Source organism: Cynoglossus semilaevis, chromosome 6 (genome assembly GCF_000523025.1).
Source record: "Cynoglossus semilaevis isolate Cse_v1.0 chromosome 6, Cse_v1.0, whole genome shotgun sequence".
In the NCBI taxonomy this organism is placed as follows: domain Eukaryota; kingdom Metazoa; phylum Chordata; class Actinopteri; order Pleuronectiformes; family Cynoglossidae; genus Cynoglossus; species Cynoglossus semilaevis.
The window spans coordinates 10,026,034-10,047,887 of record NC_024312.1 but is presented as its reverse complement, the minus strand read 5'-3'; the positions used below and the strand labels follow the sequence as shown (position 1 = coordinate 10,047,887).

General features: G+C 38.2%; 2 protein-coding genes across 3 annotated transcripts in view; both read left to right on the top strand.

Moving 5' to 3' along the window:
- Positions 1 to 8,583, top strand: part of kcp (kielin cysteine rich BMP regulator) — a gene marked incomplete at its 5' end in the record, with an annotated part of 26,716 nt that extends 18,133 nt beyond the window's left edge. The window contains 14 exons of the mRNA XM_025056344.1: positions 455 to 628; positions 721 to 803; positions 903 to 1,023; positions 1,555 to 1,637; positions 2,053 to 2,152; positions 2,261 to 2,346; positions 3,040 to 3,142; positions 3,234 to 3,376; positions 4,056 to 4,228; positions 5,220 to 5,331; positions 5,423 to 5,524; positions 6,198 to 6,362; positions 6,453 to 6,753; positions 8,058 to 8,583. Of these exons, the coding sequence (XP_024912112.1) occupies positions 455 to 628; positions 721 to 803; positions 903 to 1,023; positions 1,555 to 1,637; positions 2,053 to 2,152; positions 2,261 to 2,346; positions 3,040 to 3,142; positions 3,234 to 3,376; positions 4,056 to 4,228; positions 5,220 to 5,331; positions 5,423 to 5,524; positions 6,198 to 6,362; positions 6,453 to 6,753; positions 8,058 to 8,278 (1,967 nt within the window). The remainder of the gene's footprint in view (positions 1 to 454; positions 629 to 720; positions 804 to 902; positions 1,024 to 1,554; positions 1,638 to 2,052; positions 2,153 to 2,260; positions 2,347 to 3,039; positions 3,143 to 3,233; positions 3,377 to 4,055; positions 4,229 to 5,219; positions 5,332 to 5,422; positions 5,525 to 6,197; positions 6,363 to 6,452; positions 6,754 to 8,057) is intronic.
- A 5,217-nt stretch (positions 8,584 to 13,800) lies between these two features.
- LOC103380093 (interaptin) overlaps positions 13,801 to 21,854 on the top strand; it is a 10,965-nt gene continuing 2,911 nt past the window's right edge. For both annotated transcript variants that reach the window (XM_017032887.2, XM_017032889.2), the window contains exons 1-10: positions 13,801 to 14,062; positions 14,157 to 14,295; positions 15,482 to 15,595; positions 16,383 to 16,502; positions 16,594 to 16,693; positions 16,810 to 16,900; positions 17,312 to 17,589; positions 18,385 to 18,646; positions 19,001 to 19,371; positions 19,468 to 19,596. In XM_017032887.2, the coding sequence (XP_016888376.2) occupies positions 14,005 to 14,062; positions 14,157 to 14,295; positions 15,482 to 15,595; positions 16,383 to 16,502; positions 16,594 to 16,693; positions 16,810 to 16,900; positions 17,312 to 17,589; positions 18,385 to 18,646; positions 19,001 to 19,371; positions 19,468 to 19,596 (1,662 nt within the window). In that variant the 5' untranslated portion in view covers positions 13,801 to 14,004. The remainder of the gene's footprint in view (positions 14,063 to 14,156; positions 14,296 to 15,481; positions 15,596 to 16,382; positions 16,503 to 16,593; positions 16,694 to 16,809; positions 16,901 to 17,311; positions 17,590 to 18,384; positions 18,647 to 19,000; positions 19,372 to 19,467; positions 19,597 to 21,854) is intronic.

The window sequence follows — 21,854 nt, the reverse complement described above, 5'->3', positions numbered from 1 at the left end:
TGTCCATCAGTGCACTTGGCACCAGGACACCCTAGGCCGGAGGTCAATGATCGACTTTGTAGTTGTGTCATCTGACATCCGTCCGTATGCATTGGACACAAGGGTCGTGGTGAAGAAGGAGCTGAGCCGAAAGGCGAAGCTCTTGATTTACCCGTCAATCTACGTTCCTACCCTCTAGACTCTTCTAAGCCATCTTTTGGGGAAATGCGGGCATTGCAGGTGAAAAAGGCAGATGTATAATGAAAATAGGAATTAATAACATAATTTGAACAAGTTTGGTGGGCCCGATTAAAAAGACAAACGGGCTGCATATGGCCCCCGGGCCGTAGTTTGCCCAGGCCTGAGCTACACAATAGTATTGGCAAAAGCATACTAAGACAAACTGTGACTTCTGAGATTTTCGATTAATAACTCTGTTTAATAACTGTTTTTAATTTTGATTTTTTTTTTTCAGGTTGTATGTATGAAGGAAAGGAACACACAGAGGGCAGCAGCTGGTTCACAGACTCCACCCTCTGCATGAGATGCATGTGTGTCGATGGTGTGACCACATGCTCTGAGGTTCATTGTCTTTCTCCTTGTACCAATTTCATCACTGTTCCCGGGGAGTGCTGCCCTGTGTGTGCAGGTGAGCAGATAATAATGTCAACATGTGTCTGTTTCTCATTCTTTTTAAATCAACTGACACATTTGTTTTTTTGTTTTGTTTTTTTGGAGCAGATTGTGTATTTGAGGGCAGAGTGTACAGCCCTGGAGACAGTTTTCATCCGGTGGATGACCCTTGTCAAATCTGCACTTGTGAGGTATAATAAATCACACATCGCAGTTTTTAAATCGCTATATATATATATATGATATGATGTGTGATATCTTTTGTCAATGTAATCCCTTCTACACCTCAGGTGATGCCAGATGGAGAACAACACCTGCGATGTTTACGAAAGCAGTGTCCCAGTCTGGTCAACTGCCCGAAAAGCAACATCATTTTCTCTGGACCTGACTCCTGCTGCCCAGTCTGTGCACGTCAGTAGACAGTACCTGATATTCTGTGAATGTTATCATGTACGGTGGGGCTGTACAAGTTACGAGTAAGCAACATTTTGCAAGATCTTCCTAGTGATACGATCGAAACATTGAGTTACGAATGCTCAGCTAATGATTTTTTTCTACTCGACACTGTCGCGCTCTCTCGCTCACTGTCCCTCGCTTGGTCATTTTACCTGTCGCTTTGTTTCTCTCTTTCCAGTTCTCTCTCTCTCTCTCTCTCTATATATATATATAAAGTATTTTATATTTTAATATATTTGTTTATATCTGTTTTTGATGATAGGGGTTGGGTGTGATTTTAATATAATCAATAGTATAGTATTTCTGGGGGACTGGAACGAATGATTGGTTTTTTTAGTTATTTTTAATGGGGAAAATGCAATCCACCTTATACGAGTGCTGCTGTGGAACCGATTAAACTCGTATCTCGAATGCCCCCACTGTACTGCGCTCTTCAGGTTTTTCGTTTTCTATAACGTGTATGTGACACATTTTGTCCGTGTTTAGAGCCGCTGAGTAACTGCACCGCCGCCCTGATAGGCAACGAGGTTTTGGCCACGGACGACCCTTGTTTCACCTGCCACTGTCAGGTACAGGTCTAACTCTAACACTCACACTGACTATTTCATTTTTATAACATTTAGATTGATCCGAGCTGATACAGAAGCAACATATTTCGGTTTGACACATTGTAGTAGTGCAGTAAAATTCCATCCTGAATACCTCTTCTTGTTGCGTCTTTTATTTTTACTCTTCTATTTTGCATCTGCTAAGCTTAATTCTTTTTCTCTCTGTCGCCCGTCCTCTGCCTTCCCCCTTAATCACTTCCATTTGGTCTTTTTTCTCTCACCGTGGATTACGGTTTCATCTTTGAAAACTGTGACGTTCAAGATTCTTCTGTCTGTCCTTTTGTAAAATTGTCCACCATCATTAAAAAAAACATACAGAATAATGTAGTTTAAGTGAACTGTAGTGTTGATGTTTTGCTACTTTTCTTTCTTTCAGGACCTTACGTGGACGTGCATGCAACATATGTGCCTCCCACTTACTTGTCCTGTTAATGAACAGTTTATGCCTCCAGATTCGTGCTGCCCTGTATGTAAAGGTATGATAAAGAATATTTTTAAAATCATTTTTTAAGTTCCTGGATCTTCACATATAAAGTCTCTAGTCTTGTTTTTTGCTGTTTTTATTTATTTATTTATTTTTGCAGACTGTGTTATTGAGGGTCAGGGTAAAGTGATCAATGGCAGCAGCTGGACAGACAGTGATGATAACTGCATCACTTGCTCATGTATAGTGAGTACCAACCTCTCTTTCTCCCACACCAGCAAGTCTCAAGTCTTTGCACTCAAGTCCGAATCAAGTCTCAAGTCAAAATAGGCAAAGTCCGAGTCCAATCCAAGTCAAGACTGAAAAGTGTCAAGTCAAGTCCCAAGTCCTGCCGTTTCTGTTTCGAGTCCTTCCACTCACTGCCACTCGTTTTTTTGTTGACCATATCGTAGTTTTTAAATCCGAACAACACGATCTTTGGTATCATTTTCTCTAATCCGCGCATTGTTCGACAGCTCTTTCTCATTGGTTGTCCCGCAATTTGATTGGCGCGATATTATCGCTTCAAAACAACGTGGGTCTAATTTGATTGTTGTTGTGCCGACAGCACAACATATATATGCATATATATATGTATATTATATGTATGTATATACTGTATATATGTACATATACATATATACAGTATATAGAATTATCATACCAGGAACAGTAATAGAACATTTTGTAGAACATGAGCAGAGAGTTTTGCTCTGTCCCCGTTACATTGCCCCATTACGACATTATTCCAAACTGAAAGGTATCACATTTGAATTAATCAGACTTGATACAGCTGTATATTTCCTTTTAAAGTTTTACTCACAGAATCATCTGAACTCTGACGACTCAGGAGAGCGCTGCAGCGACTCAAACTAGAGCATCTTTCTCATCTTTCCTCAGCTGGGCCACATTGAATGCAGCATTGAAGAGTGTTTGACTGTTGTTTGTCTGGATGGCCAGAAGGAAGTCAAGCCTACGGGGAAATGTTGCCCCGAATGCAAAGGTAACGCCACCACATCGTTAACGCCCCCATTGTTGTTATGCGTATTCTGTGATTCAGTTTGAAAACTTTGTGTGTTTTTTGTGCACTGCAGATTCAGGGCTGTCATGTTTGCACCAGGGAACAGTGTACTACGGTAACGAGCAGTGGAAGGTGGATGAGTGCACCAGTTGCAAATGCGTGTCTGGAGACATACACTGTGACACTGACCGTTGCCCATCCTTAACTTGTGCAGTGGTCAGTATAACAACTACCAGAGATGTGGACTCGAGTCTCATGACTTGGACTCGAGTCAGACTCGAGTCATCAATTTGATGACTTTAGACTCGACTTGACAAAAATGTAAAGAGACTTGCAACTCGACTTGGACTTTAACATCAATGACTCGTGACTTCACTAGAACTTGGGCCCTTTGACTCGACAAGACTTGATACTTTCTCCAAAACCCAAAGTGATCTGTGTAAATATATTATTATTTTATTTAAAAGGGCTCGAAACAGAAACGGCAGGACTTGGGACTTGACTTGACGCTTTTCAGTTCTGACTTGGACTCGACTCGGACTTCGCCTGTCTTGACTTGAGACTTGACTCGGACTTCGCCTGTCTTGACTTGAGATTTGACTCGGACTTCGCCTGTCTTGACTTGAGACTTGACTCGGACTTCGCCTGTCTTGACTTGAGACTTGACTCGGACTTTGCCTGTCTTGACTTGAGACTTGACTCGGACTTTGCCTGTCTTGACTTGAGACTTGACACGGACTTGAGTGCAAAGACTTGAGACTTACTTGTGACTTGCAAAGCAATGACTTGGTCCCACCTTTGTTTTGTCAAACGTTCTCCTAGCGTACTTTGTCTCTTATGTTAACCCTCTGTGTGTGTGTGTGTGTGTGTGTGTGTGTGTGTGTGTGTTATATAGGGTGATATCCCAGCTGTTGTCCCAGGCTTGTGTTGTCCTCACTGCATTCCAAGTCCGGCTACCTGCATTGCTTTTGGCGATCCTCATTACCGCACCTTCGATGGCCGCATGCTTCACTTTCAAGGAGCATGCACATATGTCTTGGCACAGGACTGCAATGGTGGAGACTTCAGGTGAGATGATTACCAATCATACCAATTGTTTGCAGGAGTTTCCTAGGTGAGGACCTGTGACCCATACTAATGTCTTTGCAAATTCTATGTAGGCTACGGGTAAGTAAAAAGCGTAAGTTGACATCGTTTGTGGCCCCAAATATTATTATGTAGAGGGAAAATGATCATGCATACCTAATTTACATTTGAATGTGCTCGGGATGATTTGCTTTTACAGTACATGTTATCATAACTGATGTAGATTACCCCTGTGGCCTCACAAATAAGGATAGTGCAACCACTGAAATCATTTGGGGAAAACACTATTATTTTACGTTTACTTTTGTTAAACAAGTGCGTGTTTTTTTTACAGTTACTATATAAATATATAAATATATAAATATATAAATATATAAATATATAAATATATAAATATATAAATATATAAATATATAAATATATATACTACTGTACACATATACAATAAATAAATCAGAAATACATTGTTAAATGTACGCCACACCCTACTTCACTTTCAATTGTGTATATGATATGATGTGATTTGAAAGAAAAAAATATTGAAAGGCAGTGAAATATATTTTACTGCCTTTTTACTATCTGTATTGGACAGACAGATAGCAGCCTTTGAACCCAGGTGTAAACGCACTTGTTTACTTTTGTTAAACAAGTGCGTTTTTTTTTACAGTTACTATATAAATATATAAATATATAAATATATATACTACTGTACACATATACAATAAATAAATCAGAAATACATTGTTAAATGTACGTCACGCCCTACTTCACTTTCAGTTGTGTAGATGATATGATGTGATTTGAGATAAAAAAAATATTGAAAGACAGTGAAATATATTTCACTGCCTTTTTACTATCTGTATTGGACAGACACATAGCGGCCTGAACTGAAACACTCACATGCTGTCTTTCATTAAATAAGGAAAAAAAGTCATATTATTTATATTTTGTTTTTCACTTTTGTACGAACCAGTGTTCACGTAACTAACGATGATCGTGGACGTGAAGGAGTTTCCTGGACCAAAGAGGTGATTGTGTTTATTGCACACATCGCAGTGCAGCTACTCCAGGAGTCCGTTGTGAAGGTTTGTTTTCAAATGACTCGACGATGTTATGGTTGTCTCTATGTTGTTCGTAATACAATATTTCACTTTTTTTTTTTTGTTTCACCTTCAGGTTGATGATAGAGTTGTGAGCCTTCCATACCTTAATGAACCGTACATCTACATTGAACAACAGGCTAACGCCATCTTACTTAACACTAACATTGGCCTCAAGGTACAGTTCATTATTTCTGTGTTGTGTTTTCAACATTTTAGTCAGATCTGTTATCAACACTCGAACCAAATTAGTTACCTTGTGTTTTTTTTTGTTTGTTTGTTGTTGTTTTTTTGAGGACACATTATTAATTAATACTTAAAGTTAAAGCAATTTTGTTTGTTTGTTGTTGTTTTTTTGAGGACACATTAATAATTAATACTTAAAGTTAAAGCAACGGTTCTTAATTATTTTCTGTCATGCCCCCCCCCTTGAGGACAGAAATGTTTTTACGCCTCCCCCAACCCACCCCGGCAAATTGAAATTCTATTGAGAACCAGATAACATGTATATTTTCTTCTGTACAAACCACTGTATGAGTTGCTGCCACCTAGTGACTGGAGGCTTGTTATCATTCAACCATTACAGCAGTGGTACACTTATGTCCACCGTGCCATATTTCTTTGGTGCCAGTGGGGGCTCTTTCAAACTACAGTTAAAAAAAAAAAAACAACATTTAAAGTAGAGAAGTCAAGAAGAAAAGCTGAAGTAAAAAAGCATACTCTCAGTATCAAATTTGACTTTACTTATTTCATATAGCAACAATACTTGTCTCATGGTTTCGTTTACACCTAGTCTCACCGAGGTCTTGATGATTTTGTTTGTATCTCCATTCGTATCGTTCCAAATGAAGGTACAGTGGACCGGTCGTTCACACCTTAAGGTGAGCGTGCCAGGTTCCTACAAGGGTCAGACCTGCGGTCTTTGTGGAAACTTCAACAACTATCACCAAGACGACCTCCGAATGCCCAGTGGACACCTCAGCCTCTCCGAGTCTGACTTTGGCAACAGTTGGAGGGTAAAACATAGACACAGGGGGAAAGTGGCTAAACAAAAGGCATGCCATTGTCTAAAATATAAACATGTTTGGTTTTTTTTTTTTTTTTAGGTCACAAACGGCAGCCACTCACTCTTATCCTGCCGACCAGGCAAAGACCTCGATCCCTGTAAAGATGCAGGTTACCAGGCCAAGAAGGGGGCTAACGCTCGCTGCAAGGTCATAAAGTCCACTGTGTTTATGCCTTGTCATCACGTGGTAGCCCCTGAACCCTGGTTTGGAGCATGCGTGTATGATATGTGTGCCTGTGGGGCCAACAGTGATGAGTGTTTGTGCGACGCACTGGAGGCCTATGCCAGTCAGTGTAGAGACGCAGGAGTGGTTCTGCACTGGAGGAGTCGCTCGCTGTGTGGTAAGTCAAACATAAAGCCACAGTCCGTCCATCCATTTTCTTCCGCTTATCCATTACCGGGTCGTGGGGGCAGCAGTCTCCGTGACCGCCACCGAAATCACAGTGCACTGTAGTTAACCTTTAACCTGTGGTCCACTGGAAGCTATGTGATATGTGATAAAAACACATTGCTGAAGTATGTTATTGGCAGAGGTGTGGACTCGAGTCACATGACTTGGACTCGAGTCAGACTCGAGTCATCAATTTGACGACTTTAGACTCGACTTGACAAAATGTAAAGAGACTTGCAACTTGTCTTGGACTTTAACATCAATGACCCGTGACTTCACTTGGACTCGAGCCCTTTGACTCGACAAGACTTGATACTTTCTCCCAAAACCCAAAGTGATCTGTGTAAATATATTATTATTTTGTTTAAAAGGACTCGAAACGGAAACGGAAGGACTTGGGACTTGACTTGACACTTTTTAGTCTTGACTTGGACTCGACTCGGACTTTGCCTGTCTTGACTTGAGACTTGACTCGGACTTGAGTGCAAAGACTTGAGACTTACTTGTGACTTGCAAAGCAAGGACTTGGTCCCACCTCTGGTTATTGGTAATGTCAAATGTAGTTGATTTTAAGAACATTTTCCGAAACGGAAAGGGATGGATGTAACGATGCGTTGTGAATCCATTAAAAATCAATACTATAAATTTGCAGTATTTGACATAATAAATTATTTGCATCGAGACAGGATTAGGCTGCGTTATCTCAAAAAGTCAGTGGTCATATCATAACAGTGCACACTCTAGCACAGTAGGTGGCGCTATGCGCCTAAAAACGTTTGTCGTGACCCACTATTAAACCAAGATTTCAGGTCCAAGGAACTTGGGAAGAACTTCCCACAGACACAACGGTGTCTAACAGTGTTTTTAACCCTTTCATGCATGACGGTCACTACAGTGGACAGCTATTAAAATGTCATTTTCTATGATAAGAATAGGTTTTGATGGCAGTGTTGCGTATAAGCCTCTACAGCGGATTCTCAGGCGTCCACTGTAGTGACCGTCATGCATGAAAGGGATATAACAAAAGAAACTGTTTCCAATTTTTGTTTCTTTTGTGGTTTTGTTGTTTAATATATTGACAGTTAGCGAGGTAATAAAGACCAGACCACTGAGATAAATGGTGATGTGCAGTGTATCTGTAATATATATATATTTATATATATATTAAATCCATTACTATAACACATAATACACAATACACATACACAATGTTTCTTTTCTCCTTGTGTCTAATCCAGTGGTTGTCTCTTACAGCTGTGGGCTGTCCTGTGGAGAAGGGCTTTGTGTTCGACGAGTGTGGGCCGCCATGTCCTGTAACCTGTTTTAACGTCGACGTACCACTAGGGGTGATCGAGAACCACTGCTTCAAGCCCTGTGTCCCTGGCTGTCAATGTCCTGCTGGCCTGGTTCTACACAACAACTACTGTATACCGCGTGAAAAATGTCCCAAGATCATTTATAGCAAACACACATAACACTGAGAATGATCACTTTCAGAATACACGAAAGTGATCGGGTACAGTATATAGTTCCTTTCTGCCATCAGACTATTAGACTACCACTGATAACAGTAGAAGTAGAAGACTGTGTATTTATAAACTCTATTGAAGTATACTTAACTGTTCCTAAATATGTAGCACTGAATACTTACATTATACAGTACATAATTGGATATTTAGCAGTCCTTCTATATACGATTGATATTTAAATATTGATAGTTAAATAAGCTAAAACACTTAGTATAGTTAATTTGATAATTAATATGATAATATTTAAATTTGCCAAAAATGTTAGAAATAAGAACAATTATAACCTAAGCCTATGTATCAGAAAATCAGTCCTAATGTTAGAAATAAGAACAATTATAACCAAGCCTATGGATCAGAAAATCAGTCCTCTCAATAATAACCTCAGAAACAGATTAAAGCTAAAGCCCACGTACTGTATAACCTCCTGTGTTGTTTCACACTGGTAACTATGTAAATGGTTTATTTTCATTCTTTTCATCTCAGGTATCTTATTGTTAAGTTTTCGTATTTTTATAACTTTGAATCATTTACAAATAAACAAATGTCTGCTTAGTATTTCCACTATTGTTTATTTTGCCAAACGGGGAAAATGTATTATCAAGTCATCACTTCCAGAGAAAACAATGTCATATATATCAAACATATTATTTAACACACACTCATTATCTTATTAAATGTATGTGTACTTAAGTAAATGTGTGAATCGCCAAAAATGGCCATATTCACATATTTATAGGGATGTCTGATATTAACTTTTTGCTGCAATGTCCCCCCCTGGGGGACAGAGGTGTTTTCGCACCCCCCTCCCCCAAATTGAAATACTAATGAGCGCCTGATAATATTTATTTATTCATCTGTAAAAACTACTGTATTAGTTGCTGCCACCATCATTCTACATACAACCCCTTAATCATAAAAATAGATTCATAAAATGATTTGCAATTCTGCCATCTAGTGACTTTCACTTCATACAGCCGTTATTCCCAAATACTATTTTTCGGGCACACATCATTTGACCAAAAACCAGGCATTGCATTATAGGGTTGCTATTATTGGAGGAAAAGCCAATAATATTGGGCCAATAATAGTGGTCGGCCGATATTGTCAGACATCCCTACATATATATATATATATATATATGTATATATATATGTATATATAAATATGTATAAATATGCCATCTATAGGCAGGCCATCTAATATATATATACATATATATCTAATCTATAGATATTAGATATATCTAACATATATATGTATATATATTAGATGGCCTGCCTATAGATGGCATATATATACATATTTATATATATGTATGTATGTAGTAGCAGCTAATAGGCTGATTCACCGCTTACTCTCTTATCTGGTTTACCAACAAGACAGGTGTGGGTCAGGAAATATAAACAGGACAGGAGGTGGACTGCTCAAAAGTATACAACAAGTGATTCAATTTATTGTCATTTCTGATTTCTGACTCTGATACTAACAACGCACTGAAATATTTTGTTGTCTCATCACTTGGATTTTCTGTTGTTGGAGACCTAGGGGTCTACCTCCTGGATATTTCATTTTTTGCAGGTAGGGACGTCTGCATATTTGACTCGAACGCGTTATAATCGACAAGCAGAATTGCGTGATATCATTTCTGTATTTTTAATTCATTAAAAATTTAAATATTTTATGGGTGTATCCATGCACAATTGATGGACTCGGAACCGTGCATGCTCACTTTCACTGAGTGTGTCACATGACTGTGGATCTAATTTCACCTCACCCTGTGTCTCTGTGACAGTCATCTCAGTCATCTGAACGTACCGCTTGACGCGAGGCTTGGCTGGAAATGAACAACACGGAACAGGTACAGCGCTGTGATGTCATTGATGTTATGTTATGTTATGTTATATTATGTTATGTTATGTTATGTTATGTTATATTATGTTATGTTATGTTATGTTATGTTATGACATATTATATTATATTATGTTATGTTATGTTATGGTATAACATATTATGTTATGTTATGTTATGTTATGGTATAACATATTATGTTATGTTATGTTATGTTATGTTATGGTATAACATATTATGTTATGTTATGTTATGTTATGTTATGTTATGGTATAACATATTATGTTATGTTATGTTATGGTATAACATATTATGTTATGTTATGTTATGTTATGTTATGACATATTATATTATATTATATTATATTATGTTATGTTATGTTATGTTATATTATGTTATGTTATGTTATGTTATGTTATGTTATGTTATGTTATGGTATAACATATTATGTTATGTTATGTTATGTTATGTTATGGTATAACATATTATGTTATGTTATGTTATGTTATGTTATGGTATAACATATTATGTTATGTTATGTTATGGTATAACATATTATGTTATGTTATGTTATGTTATATTATATTATGTTATATTATATTATATTATATTATGTTATGTTATGGTATAACATATTATGTTATGTTATGTTATGTTATGGTATAACATATTATGTTATGTTATGTTATGTTATATTATATTATGTTATGTTATGTTATGTTATATTATATTATGTTATGTTATGTTATATTATGTTATGTTATGTTATGTTATGTTATGTTATGTTATGACATATTATATTATATTATGTTATGTTATGTTATATTATGTTATGTTATGTTATGTTATGTTATGTTATGTTATATTATATTATGTTATATTATATTATATTATGTTATATTATATTATGTTATGTTATGTTATGTTATGTTATATTATGTTATGTTATGGTATAACATATTATGTTATGTTATGGTATAACATATTATGTTATGTTATGTTATGTTATGTTATGTTATATTATATTATGTTATATTATATTATGTTATGTTATGTTATGTTATGTTATATTATGTTATGTTATGTTATGGTATATTATATTATATTATGTTATATTATATTATGTTATATTATATTATATTATGTTATATTATATTATGTTATATTATATTATGTTATATTATATTATGTTATGTTATGTTATGTTATGTTATGTTATATTATGTTATGTTGTGTTGTGTTGTGTTATGGTATATTATATTATATTATGTTATATTATATTATGTTATGTTATGTTATGTTATATTATGTTATGTTGTGTTGTGTTGTGTTATGGTATATTATATTATATTATATTATATTATGTTATATTATATTATGTTATGTTATGTTATATTATGTTATGTTATGTTATGTTATGGTATAACATATTATGTTATGTTATGTTATATTATGTTATGTTATGTTATGTTATGTTATATTATATTATATTATATTATATATGTAACACATTTACCATGTTAATTTGGGTTAAACAGCATACTGTTTGGTTCCAGGACTGTGTTGCTGGTGTGTACCAGGTTCTCGACATGTCTGCTGGTCAAGAGGTTTCTTCTAAAGAAGTGAGTCTTCTGTACTACATTGTAAAAAGTAAAGTAAAACTACAAAGTAAAAGTGCGCTATACACCACTTTTGAAGCGATTATTGTATTTAGCGTAACAGTGCGATTAATCGCAATTAATCGGCCTATTTTCCGGGCTATAAGTCACACTTTTTTTCATCCTTTAGTTGGGTTTGTAACCATTACTCAGGTGCGACTTATAAGTTAAAATATCAAATTTGACATGTTTGTTATTCTCACACTGACGGCCACTAGAGGGCACTCTAGGTTTGTGTACCGCTTATACTGTATATTGAATGTATCTATCCGTTCCCACTCCAATTCAATTGGAAGAGAGAATTTCATTTTTTTTAAATGAGCTTTTATAAATCTAGACAATGGTGAAATATATTTAAAGGACAAAAAAAAATCTTGGCTTTTTTTTCTCAACAAACTGCCATTTTTAAAAAAATATTTTATTTTCATGAACAGAGAAATACAGTACTTTCTTAAACCAGCAGCGTCTTTCTAATCATCCTTTTGTCACTACATTACATAATGAGGACACAATGGGACAATACCAACTAACATGTCATTTATTTTTCATTTACATTGCATTTTTACTAGGACTACCCAATACTGGATCAACACGATGTAGTATCTACCAATTACACTACTGGCCCAACACTTTGATTTTACTCTTCTTTGTGAAGTACAAAATATTGTACAAATAAACAACCAAGAATATAACTCTTCTAACTCTCATCTTTTTTTTTTATACACACAGGTAGTCAGACTACTGGGAAAGCATGAGCAGAACGGAAACTTGAGAAAAATCACCAGGCTTAAAACAGCTGGTAGGCAGTGCTGGACCAGGTAAACAACAAATTGCTTGTTTTTAAGCTGCAGTGATTGAAAGGCCTTGCTCTAGATTAAAGTGTAGCCACAGGCCTTATTTTTATATTTATATTTATTTAAATATTTATATATTTAAAATGTTTGATTTCACTTTCTAAAAATATGTACATGTCACAAATACATTCCATCAATGTGTGAAACTTTGGCTGGGTTTGCAACCTTTACTCAGCTGCGACTTATATATTAAAATATGGAATTTCACATTTGGCTTATAGAGAAGTGCTCCCTATATATGTGTACAATGTTTTTTTTTTCTTTTTAAATTTAGAGGTTGCCACTCATATTCAGGTGTGCTCAATAGTCGGGAAATTACGGTAGTCTACTCTAATGCACTCTAAACGTCAACGGCGCAACAGAAACAAGAAACAGAGCCGTAGTGTATGAAATGATTGATGTGTCCTGTTTCTACTAGTGATGTGCGGATCGATCCTGAAATATCGATACTTCCGATTCTGGATCTTTATGCTCTGAAATCGATTCTGAAATCAAAATATCGATACTTTTGATACTTACGCATTCTGAGATGAGGTGTATCCTAAACAGAAACATGGTGAAAAGTATCCAAATTATTGAGATGTTGTCTAAGTGACGCTCGGTTGGTGGGACTACTTCTTCTTCCGCCTGGGTGTGTGCGTCATGCGTAAGCACAGGGGCTCTACTCCGTGCTCTCACTCAGTCACTATTGATGGGAATTTCGGCTCTTTTTTGGAGAACCGGTTCTTTTGGCTCGGTTCACTGAAAAAATCCGACTCTTTCGTAAAATAAATAAATAAATAAAAAACTCTGCCTTGGATTCTTAAAGAAGCTATGATTTGAAATACACATTTTTTTTCATTTAAAAGACAAATGATAAAATATCAGTATCGATATCGGTATCGGCGATACCAGCCCGAATTTTACTCGGTATCGGATCGGAAAGGAAATTGGTGGTATCGAACCTCACTAGTTCCTACAACAAACGCACAGTGATTTTAGAAACAAGGGAGACTGGATGAGAAAATGGAAAGGGAGAGGGTGTTTTTTCCCTCCCTCCCCTTTTTTTTTTTTTTTTTTTTTTTTTTTTTTTTTTGGAGCTAATTAGTGTAATCACACTCACCTGTCCTCTTTAGTCTCTTTAGTGATCAGTCTCACTTGTGTCACCTGCTAGCCTGGCTATATATATAACTATTTTTTTTTCTTTTTGGTTAGACTGACATTGGAAGGTGTGCAAAGTATTCTGTCCTCCCCATGGTTGGGACACAACCTTAAGCTCAGAGGTCAAGCCTGGGGCTGTGTCTCCATCGCTGACGTTCTTCTCCTGGTGGATATGAAATACGATGTTGTGAATCGACTGCTTTTCGTGGAAATGCTTCAGGAGCATTACAGTAAGAGAACCCCAACTTTGAACTTGAGTCCTTTCACATAAAGGATTTAGAATAACAGATTCCTCTTTTTTTTTTTTAAATTTGTATTCAAAAGCTCAGAGCTTGTGGGAAACCATGCAGCCCTGGCAACAGCACAAAGAAAAGGAGGAACTTGAGGATCATGCTGTGGAAGCTTTAGAAGCAGGAGACATGCTCCACCTGGCTACGTTGCCAGGGGCATTTAGAATGTACAGGTAACACGTTACGTAACGTTTTAATGCTAAACATTTACTGAAAGTCAGTTTAAAATCTCACACAGTTCACATCCAGGCCTTCGTTGTTGCCAGTGTTTTTGATGATTTTTAATCAGTTTGTCACAATGTTTTTAGAGGAGCAGCATAAAGGCTTAAATACTAAAATGCTTCGATCATTTTCTGTGCCATCTATTGGGGAAACATGCGTATTGCAGGGAAAAGGCAGAAGTATAATGATAATATAAATAAATTATATCATTTGGAAAAGTCCGGTGGGCCGGATTAAAAAGCCAAATGGACCACATCAGGCCCCCGGGCCTTAGTTTGCCCATGGCTGTTATATACAAACTCTCCACAAAACATAAAAAATCATTCCTCATTTACAACTACTACTAATAATAACAATACTTTATTTTATTTCTGCGTTTCAATTTCAACATCAAGTCTGTTTCTCTGAACATTAACGCTAAGAATTGAGCTTGTCGAGCAATGGTTTCTGCATATGTATTAAAGAAAGACACAAGTTATTATGCAAATTATTTTGTTATGTTTCGAGAGTTGAGTTCTGACTGTGCGCTCGTGACTATCAAGTCACAGGACATAAAAATGATTCGTAGGAACTAGGGGTTTCTATTGAGCGATGTAACTCGAATCGATGGGGTACGTGACGATGCTTGTCAATTTTGCACAAAAGATGAAACCTAGCATTTGACGGTTGTTTGCGGGCAGCTTAAAGGAATTTTTTTTTCTTCGGTTTTGGGCTACAATCCGATAAGCGACAGCAACTAGTTCCTGTCCGAACTAGTTGGTTGTGTTTGAACATTGTACATTGGAATGATGGAACAAGATTTCATATATCAAGGTTGCCAAAAAACCGGTAGCTACGTACTTCTCAAATAGTGAGTCAGTTGGTGTATGGCATGTATGAGTCACTAGGTGGCAGCAACTCATACATTTGTTTGTACAGATAAAAAATATACATGTTATCAGGTTGTAAATAGTATTTCAATTTGCGGTGGGTGTGGGTCTGGGGAGGGCATTTCTGTGTATATAACTCTGTATATTCAAAATATATATGGCCCTACATATTGCCATAAACAAACAAAAAAAAAATCACATATGTATCTTATGCAAATTAAATAAAAGCTATAAATTCCCTTTTTTCTCTCTCTCTCTCTCTCTGCAGGGTCAATCTGGGAGCTGAATTCAGAGAAGAGTCATGGTCTGCGGTGTCATTACTCTGTGACATTTACATATATCGAGAACAAGAAAGGGACGAGCTTACTGGCCTGGGAGAGTGGTGCGTATTTCGCAGATATCATTTATTTGGTAGCATTAACCCTTTGATGCATGACCCATGATTTACTGAGTTAAAAAAAGTGTTTTTAGACATAAAAATAAGAAGTGATTTGGTTCTGTTTTTATACACCAAATTTTCTTTTTGAATGTTGACACAATTATTCTGCAGTTGCAAAGGCTGTCCACTGTATGGCAGTGTTGGGTGATTCTCAGGCGTCCACTCTAGAGGCTTATATGCAACACTGCCATCAAAACCTATTCTTTATCATAGAAAATGACATTTTCATAGCTGTCCACTGTAGTGACCGTCATGCATGAAAGGGTTAAAAATGATTTGTATGTTGACAATTCACCAGCAACTTGGTCATGTCCCACAAAGCTGAAGCCATGCACCCAGTCTTGGTTTTGTCGAAATTCACGGCATGCATATAAGCATGTGAAGATATTTGTCGGTTTCATAAAATACATTTGTGAATCGTCTAACGCGCATTTAAAACGCGATTTTAATTTGTGGCTTTTTGAGACTTCTCTAGCAGTGACCAGATACACAAATGCATTTTTTTCGACATGGGGCCCCGTCAGCAGCCAATCAGATGTCTCGTTCATTTGCAGCCAATCGCACGCTTGCACAGTATCTCCATGAGGGGCCTTATGTAACGTTACTACACTGCGTTACTATAGTACAGAAATTACGTTAGCTAAACTGGTGGATGGTTGTTGCAATCTGTAAATGTGCCCCGGACCATTATCGGGATGAGTGACTTTTTTTTTTTTTACTTACTTCACAGGCTCGACAGGGAAAGTCTGAAGGTACTTTGCCTTTACGTCATGGTGGCGATGCTTAAGGTTTGCAGAGAAAAAGTGTCTTACAGTGCTCTTTTGGCAGCAAGGCAGTCCTGGAAGGCATGGTGAGTAACTACGTCCACTTGAATTAATGAATTATCTCAAGGTCTTTTGGTATGTCGTTTACTTGTGGTGCACTGTACTGTGTCTATTCAGGCCACAGGTGAGTAGCCCAGGTCGAGAAGAACAGGCGTCTTTGTGGCTATGTGGTGAAGATGAGCATAGCGAAAACCTGATGTCAGCGTCTCCACAGCAGGTACTGTCATTTGTTGAACAACAGTGCGTTATACTTGAGAGCAGACGCGTCTGCTGCAGAATGAGGAGGAAAACAAAAAGGAAAAAGGAAAAAAACCTTCATCTTCGTACCAACAGGCGGAGCTGCAGCTGCTTGCCTTGACTCAAGATCTGGAGAAAAGGCAACTGGTCAAACTATTGCATGAGATCTCATTGGATAATCTGGAGGGTAAGAAGTTCTTATTGGCTGAATTTGATCACATATTATGCGTCATTTGTTTCTACCTCGAAGTGCAAGAATACTTAGCTAGCTTAGATTAGCAGGCTAAAGTGCTCAAATGCTTTTAGCCTTTTCTACTGGGGAAATGTGGGCATTGCAGGGAAAAAGGCAGAAGTAGAATTATAATTATGTAAATTAATAACATCATTTGGATACGTTTGGTGGGCCAGATTAAAAAAGCCAAGTGGGCTGTAGTTTGCCCATGCCTGGTTTAAACTTTAGCAGATTATCCATGTTGGTGAGATGCCCGCTCTAAATGCATGCAACGGTGTGGTCGTTATCGTCGTCTGACTTGACCTTGTTTGACATCACGAAGTGGCCAGTAATTGAATGTTCTTTATGGATGTTTTTCGTTTGTAGAGAATCAGCAGCTGACTGCTTTAAGAAATGTATGTACCGAAAGGCTGAGACAAATCCAGAGCGGCCAGCAGAGAGGCACTGAGTATGGGACGCTCGCGGAGAACGCTAATGCCGAGGCTAAACTACACCCTCGGCCACAAATACCCACCGGCGTGTGCCGAGAAGGAGTACTGCGGCCCCAATACGCCCTGCGGGAGTGCGCCATGCTCCTTTTGACTCAGTTGCAGCAAATCCATGATGTCAAAGCTGTTGCGTTACTGCAACAGCTAACGCATAAGGTTAGCCACCAACCAGTGGTATCTAGTCCAGGCGAGGGCAAACGTTTTGACTCGCAGGCCACAGTTGTCCTAAAATTGAACAAGGGGGGAGGGAGGGGAGGGGCGGGTCAGGAGCAGATAGATGGAGGGTTTGTGTGAACTAAAATAAATGACACGTTTAACGTCACCTAAAGGCGAAAATCCTTTAAGCCATCGAAGACAACTGTGGCCACATTCTTCGCATTCAACATTCATTCAACATCCATTTCCACTGCTTCGCGGATGACACCCAGCTCTACCTCTCCTGTAAACCCAACTCCACACTCCCCCCCCCCTCCCTCACCGCCTGCCTCTCTGAACTGAACTTCCTGGTTCACTGCAAATTTTCTCAAATTAAATTGCAACAAAACTGCAACAAAAATACTCATTTGGTCAAATTCACAGTGGGCCAAAATTAAAAAAAACTGGGACAAAGTCACGGGACCAAACTCAATTGTTATAGGAAAAAATTGACTGGAAATTGCGCACGTTTTCCCTTCTCTCCCGATCTGTAATGTTGAGTTCTTTCATATGGAAACAAACTTTAGTTTTGCCTAAACTTTGAATCTGGAACGACCCAAGCTTAATCTTATAAACAGATAAATTAAATTTGGAAAAAATCCTTTTTAATGTAAATCTTATTTTCACAGGCCGACAACAACAAAAAAAAACAAACAAAATCTATGCGTTATAACATAGCACATACATCGCTAACCTTAACCATGTGCTTAAAATATGTTGTTAATGAATGAATTATTGCTCTTTGGTGTCTTTCAGAACAAGAAGCGTTTCCAGAATACGCAGAGTGAGAATGAATCCAAACTTCTGATGGAGGTCAAAACCGACTTGCTCCAAGTCCTGAGCACAGGACACCACCTTACTTCAGACCTAATGTCCTCCGGCAATGGCACAGACCAGATCCAGGGCTCAGGTTCTGGGCCGGCTTTTAGTTTATCAGTTGCATCAGACCAAAAGACAGATGGAGAAATAAATGTCCAGGCGTCCGCTGATGAGACCGCCAAACTACAGGTCCGCAAAGGTACCACGAGCACAACCAAATTGAATAGTGTGTTAAAGATTTGCAATATTCACGTTTCCCCAATAGATGGTGTAGAATTTTAGGACCCCGTGTTCAATTTTAGGACAATTGTGACCTGCGAAACAAAAACGTTTGCCCAAACTTGTCTTAGCCTGCAATCAAGATGCACCAGCGCGGATACAATTTTATATGTTGTTAAGTGCAAGAATACAGTTGTTTAAGATTGAGATCTGATGCTTTATTGATAATTTTTGAATCATTTTCCATTTTTTTTATCAGTAATTTTTTTTTACATTTTCTAGTGTGCAACTACAATCTACTTTTTTTTTTTTTCTCTCTCTCTCTCTCACACAGATTGTGGCTCTGACATGGAGGAAATGCCATATTTGGAGATTCTGTGTGTTCCAGATTCAACAAGTGAAAGACACCGGAGTTCCACCATAGAAGAGCACGGGACCCGGAAAGAGTCCGAAGACAATTCGGCAGGTCTCCAAACATATGAGAAACAGGGCTCTTTGATAACATTTGCTTGGAGCAAACAGCCATACGAAGATGAGGCCAACGAAACCGAAGAAACTGTAGTAGTAATAGAGCAGAGTCGGGATAGGGAGAGCGGAGTGGAGACGCTTCAACAAAAAGACAAATCTGAAGAAGTTTGTGATGAGCGTTTTAACGTCGGTCCGGAAAGGTGTGTGCCCACAGGTCCTCTTGAAGCAGACGAACAGGTACTTTTCCATTTTATTGAACATTACAGTATTATGAAACCTAACACCACTCAACTTGTTTTTTCCCGCCCGATTTATCAACATCTGACATCACAGGTTCTTAAAGAGCGAGCAATGGAACCCATATCGGCAATGGTGAGGGAGAAGACGATACAAAACCTGGTGGACATACAAAGGAAGGTTGAACAGAAACAGCAGCGGGAGAAGGAGCGACAGCTGCTCAGGGTGAGAGAGACGTGTGGAGGTATACTCACCGTATTTACCGGACTATAAAAAGTAGCACTTTTTGTCATCCTTCGGCTGGGTTTGCGACTCATACTCTAACTTACTCGCAACTTATATATTAAAATGTATAATTTTGCGTAATTTATTTAGACCGACAGCCACTAGAGGGCACTCTAGGTAGTAGCTGCTACTCCTGTACCACTGAAAATGAACATTTTTGCTTTTTTCCCCCGGCCAGCCGCTAGAGGGCACTCTAGTCTTGTGTACCGGTATCTGCTACTCCTGTACTACTGAAAATGAACATGTTCGCTTTTTTAAACTGACAGCCGCTAGAGGGCACTCTAGTCTTGTGTACCGGTATCTGCTACTCCTGTACTACTGAAAATGAACATGTTCGCTTTTTCACACTGCCAGCCGCTAGAGGGCACTCTAGGCTTGTGTACTGGTATCTGCTACTCCTCTACCATTGAAAACTTACGTTTGTTATTTTCACACTGACAGCCGCTAGAGGGCACTCTAGTCTTGTATCTGCTTCTCAAGAGCACGAGTTGCAAGCAAGTGCAACAATTGTATCCTCTTTGCAATTGGTTTTTAAGTAGTGACGCTAACATAAGATTGAGAATTTAGATGGCGGTGGTTTACTTCGTTGAGCTTGTTCAGGACCGTAGTTATTCGTGTCTGATGACTGCGCACGTGCAGACATTTGTTGTCAAGTAAAGGGCAACTGGACTGACTGTCATACATTTGTTTTAACCCTTGTTGTTGTCGTCCTTTGGGTCTAGGTGACCCTTGGTGTGTACAAAATGCGAAGGACAACGGGAGGGTTAAAAGTTTAACCCTCCAAACAATGGTGTTGGTGCGACTGGAAACATTGAGAAGTCATATTGTAGTCGTTTTCTATGCTCGGGGTGACAAGCTGACGGTACATTTTAGGACTGCTGACTGAATGAGGAAAGAATTCCATTCCACTGAACTGCCTGTCACGGGTGACATCTGCTCTGTTTAGCTGCAATAGCTTTTCGAGTTATGTTGCTGGTGAGCCATCCACATTTAAATGATAGAAGAGACTTGCTACACAGGCAGAAAACCGTACCGGAGCATACATTTATTTTACTTGCTACACAGGCAGAAAACCGTACCGTAACCGTTTTTTTTAACAATAAGATACAAACGTACATTGATTTGTAATATGGGAATGCATGGATTTTTCCATATTCTTCTTTCAAACCTGTCATGTTGAAGCGTGAGTTGGTTCTACAGGAGCTGTTAAAACGCTCTTTATGTACGGTTGTGCTCGGCATGGCTGATAATAAAGACCCCAACTTCCCTGACGCATGCGGCTTATAGAAAAACGAAGCCTACATGTGTACAATTATTTTTGGTTCTCATTCAATTTAGTTGGTGCGGCCTTAGTCCGGAAATTACGGTAGAACTTCGAAATGAAAACAATCAGTGCCCAATCAATCAAAATGTTTTGAATTATTTATATGTTATGTAGTTAAATATCTTTAGTTTAAGAGTCAAATGTTTCAACATCGGTGTTAACATAACGTAAGAACGACGGCATTCAGTGGCATACAGTCGTTTTTAGACATGTAAAAAAAAAAGTTGATAATGTTGTCCTCACAACATTATCAATTTTTTCTCGTGTTGACCAGTAAAAGATACAAAAGACTTGTCATTCATCCACTGGTATTGGGTAAAAGTATTTATGAAGTCTAACATCTACAACGTCCTCGACTAAGGTGGTGAATTACAGTGGGGCTTCGCGATACGAGTTGAATGCGTTCCACAACAGCACTCGCGTGTCGATCCGCTCGTATCTTGATTGCATTTTCCCCATTAAAAATAACTAAAAAACCAATTAATTTGTTCCAGCCCCCCCAAAAATATACTATTAATCAGAGGTGTGGACTCGAGTCGCATGACTTGGACTCGAGTCAGACTCGAGTCATCAATTTGACGACATTAGACTCGACTTGACAAAATGTAAAGAGACTTGCAACTCGATTTGGACTTTAACATCAGAGACTCGTGACTTCACTTGGACTTGAGCCCTTTGACTCGACATGACTCGAGACTTTCTCCAAAACCCAAAGTGATCTGTGTAAATGTATTTTGTTATTTTGTTTGAAAAGGACTCGAAAGGACTCGAAACAGAAACGGCAGGACTTGGGACTTGACTTGACACTTTTCAGTCTTGACTTGGACTCGACTTGGACTTCGCCTGTCTTGACTTGAGACTCGACTCGGACTTC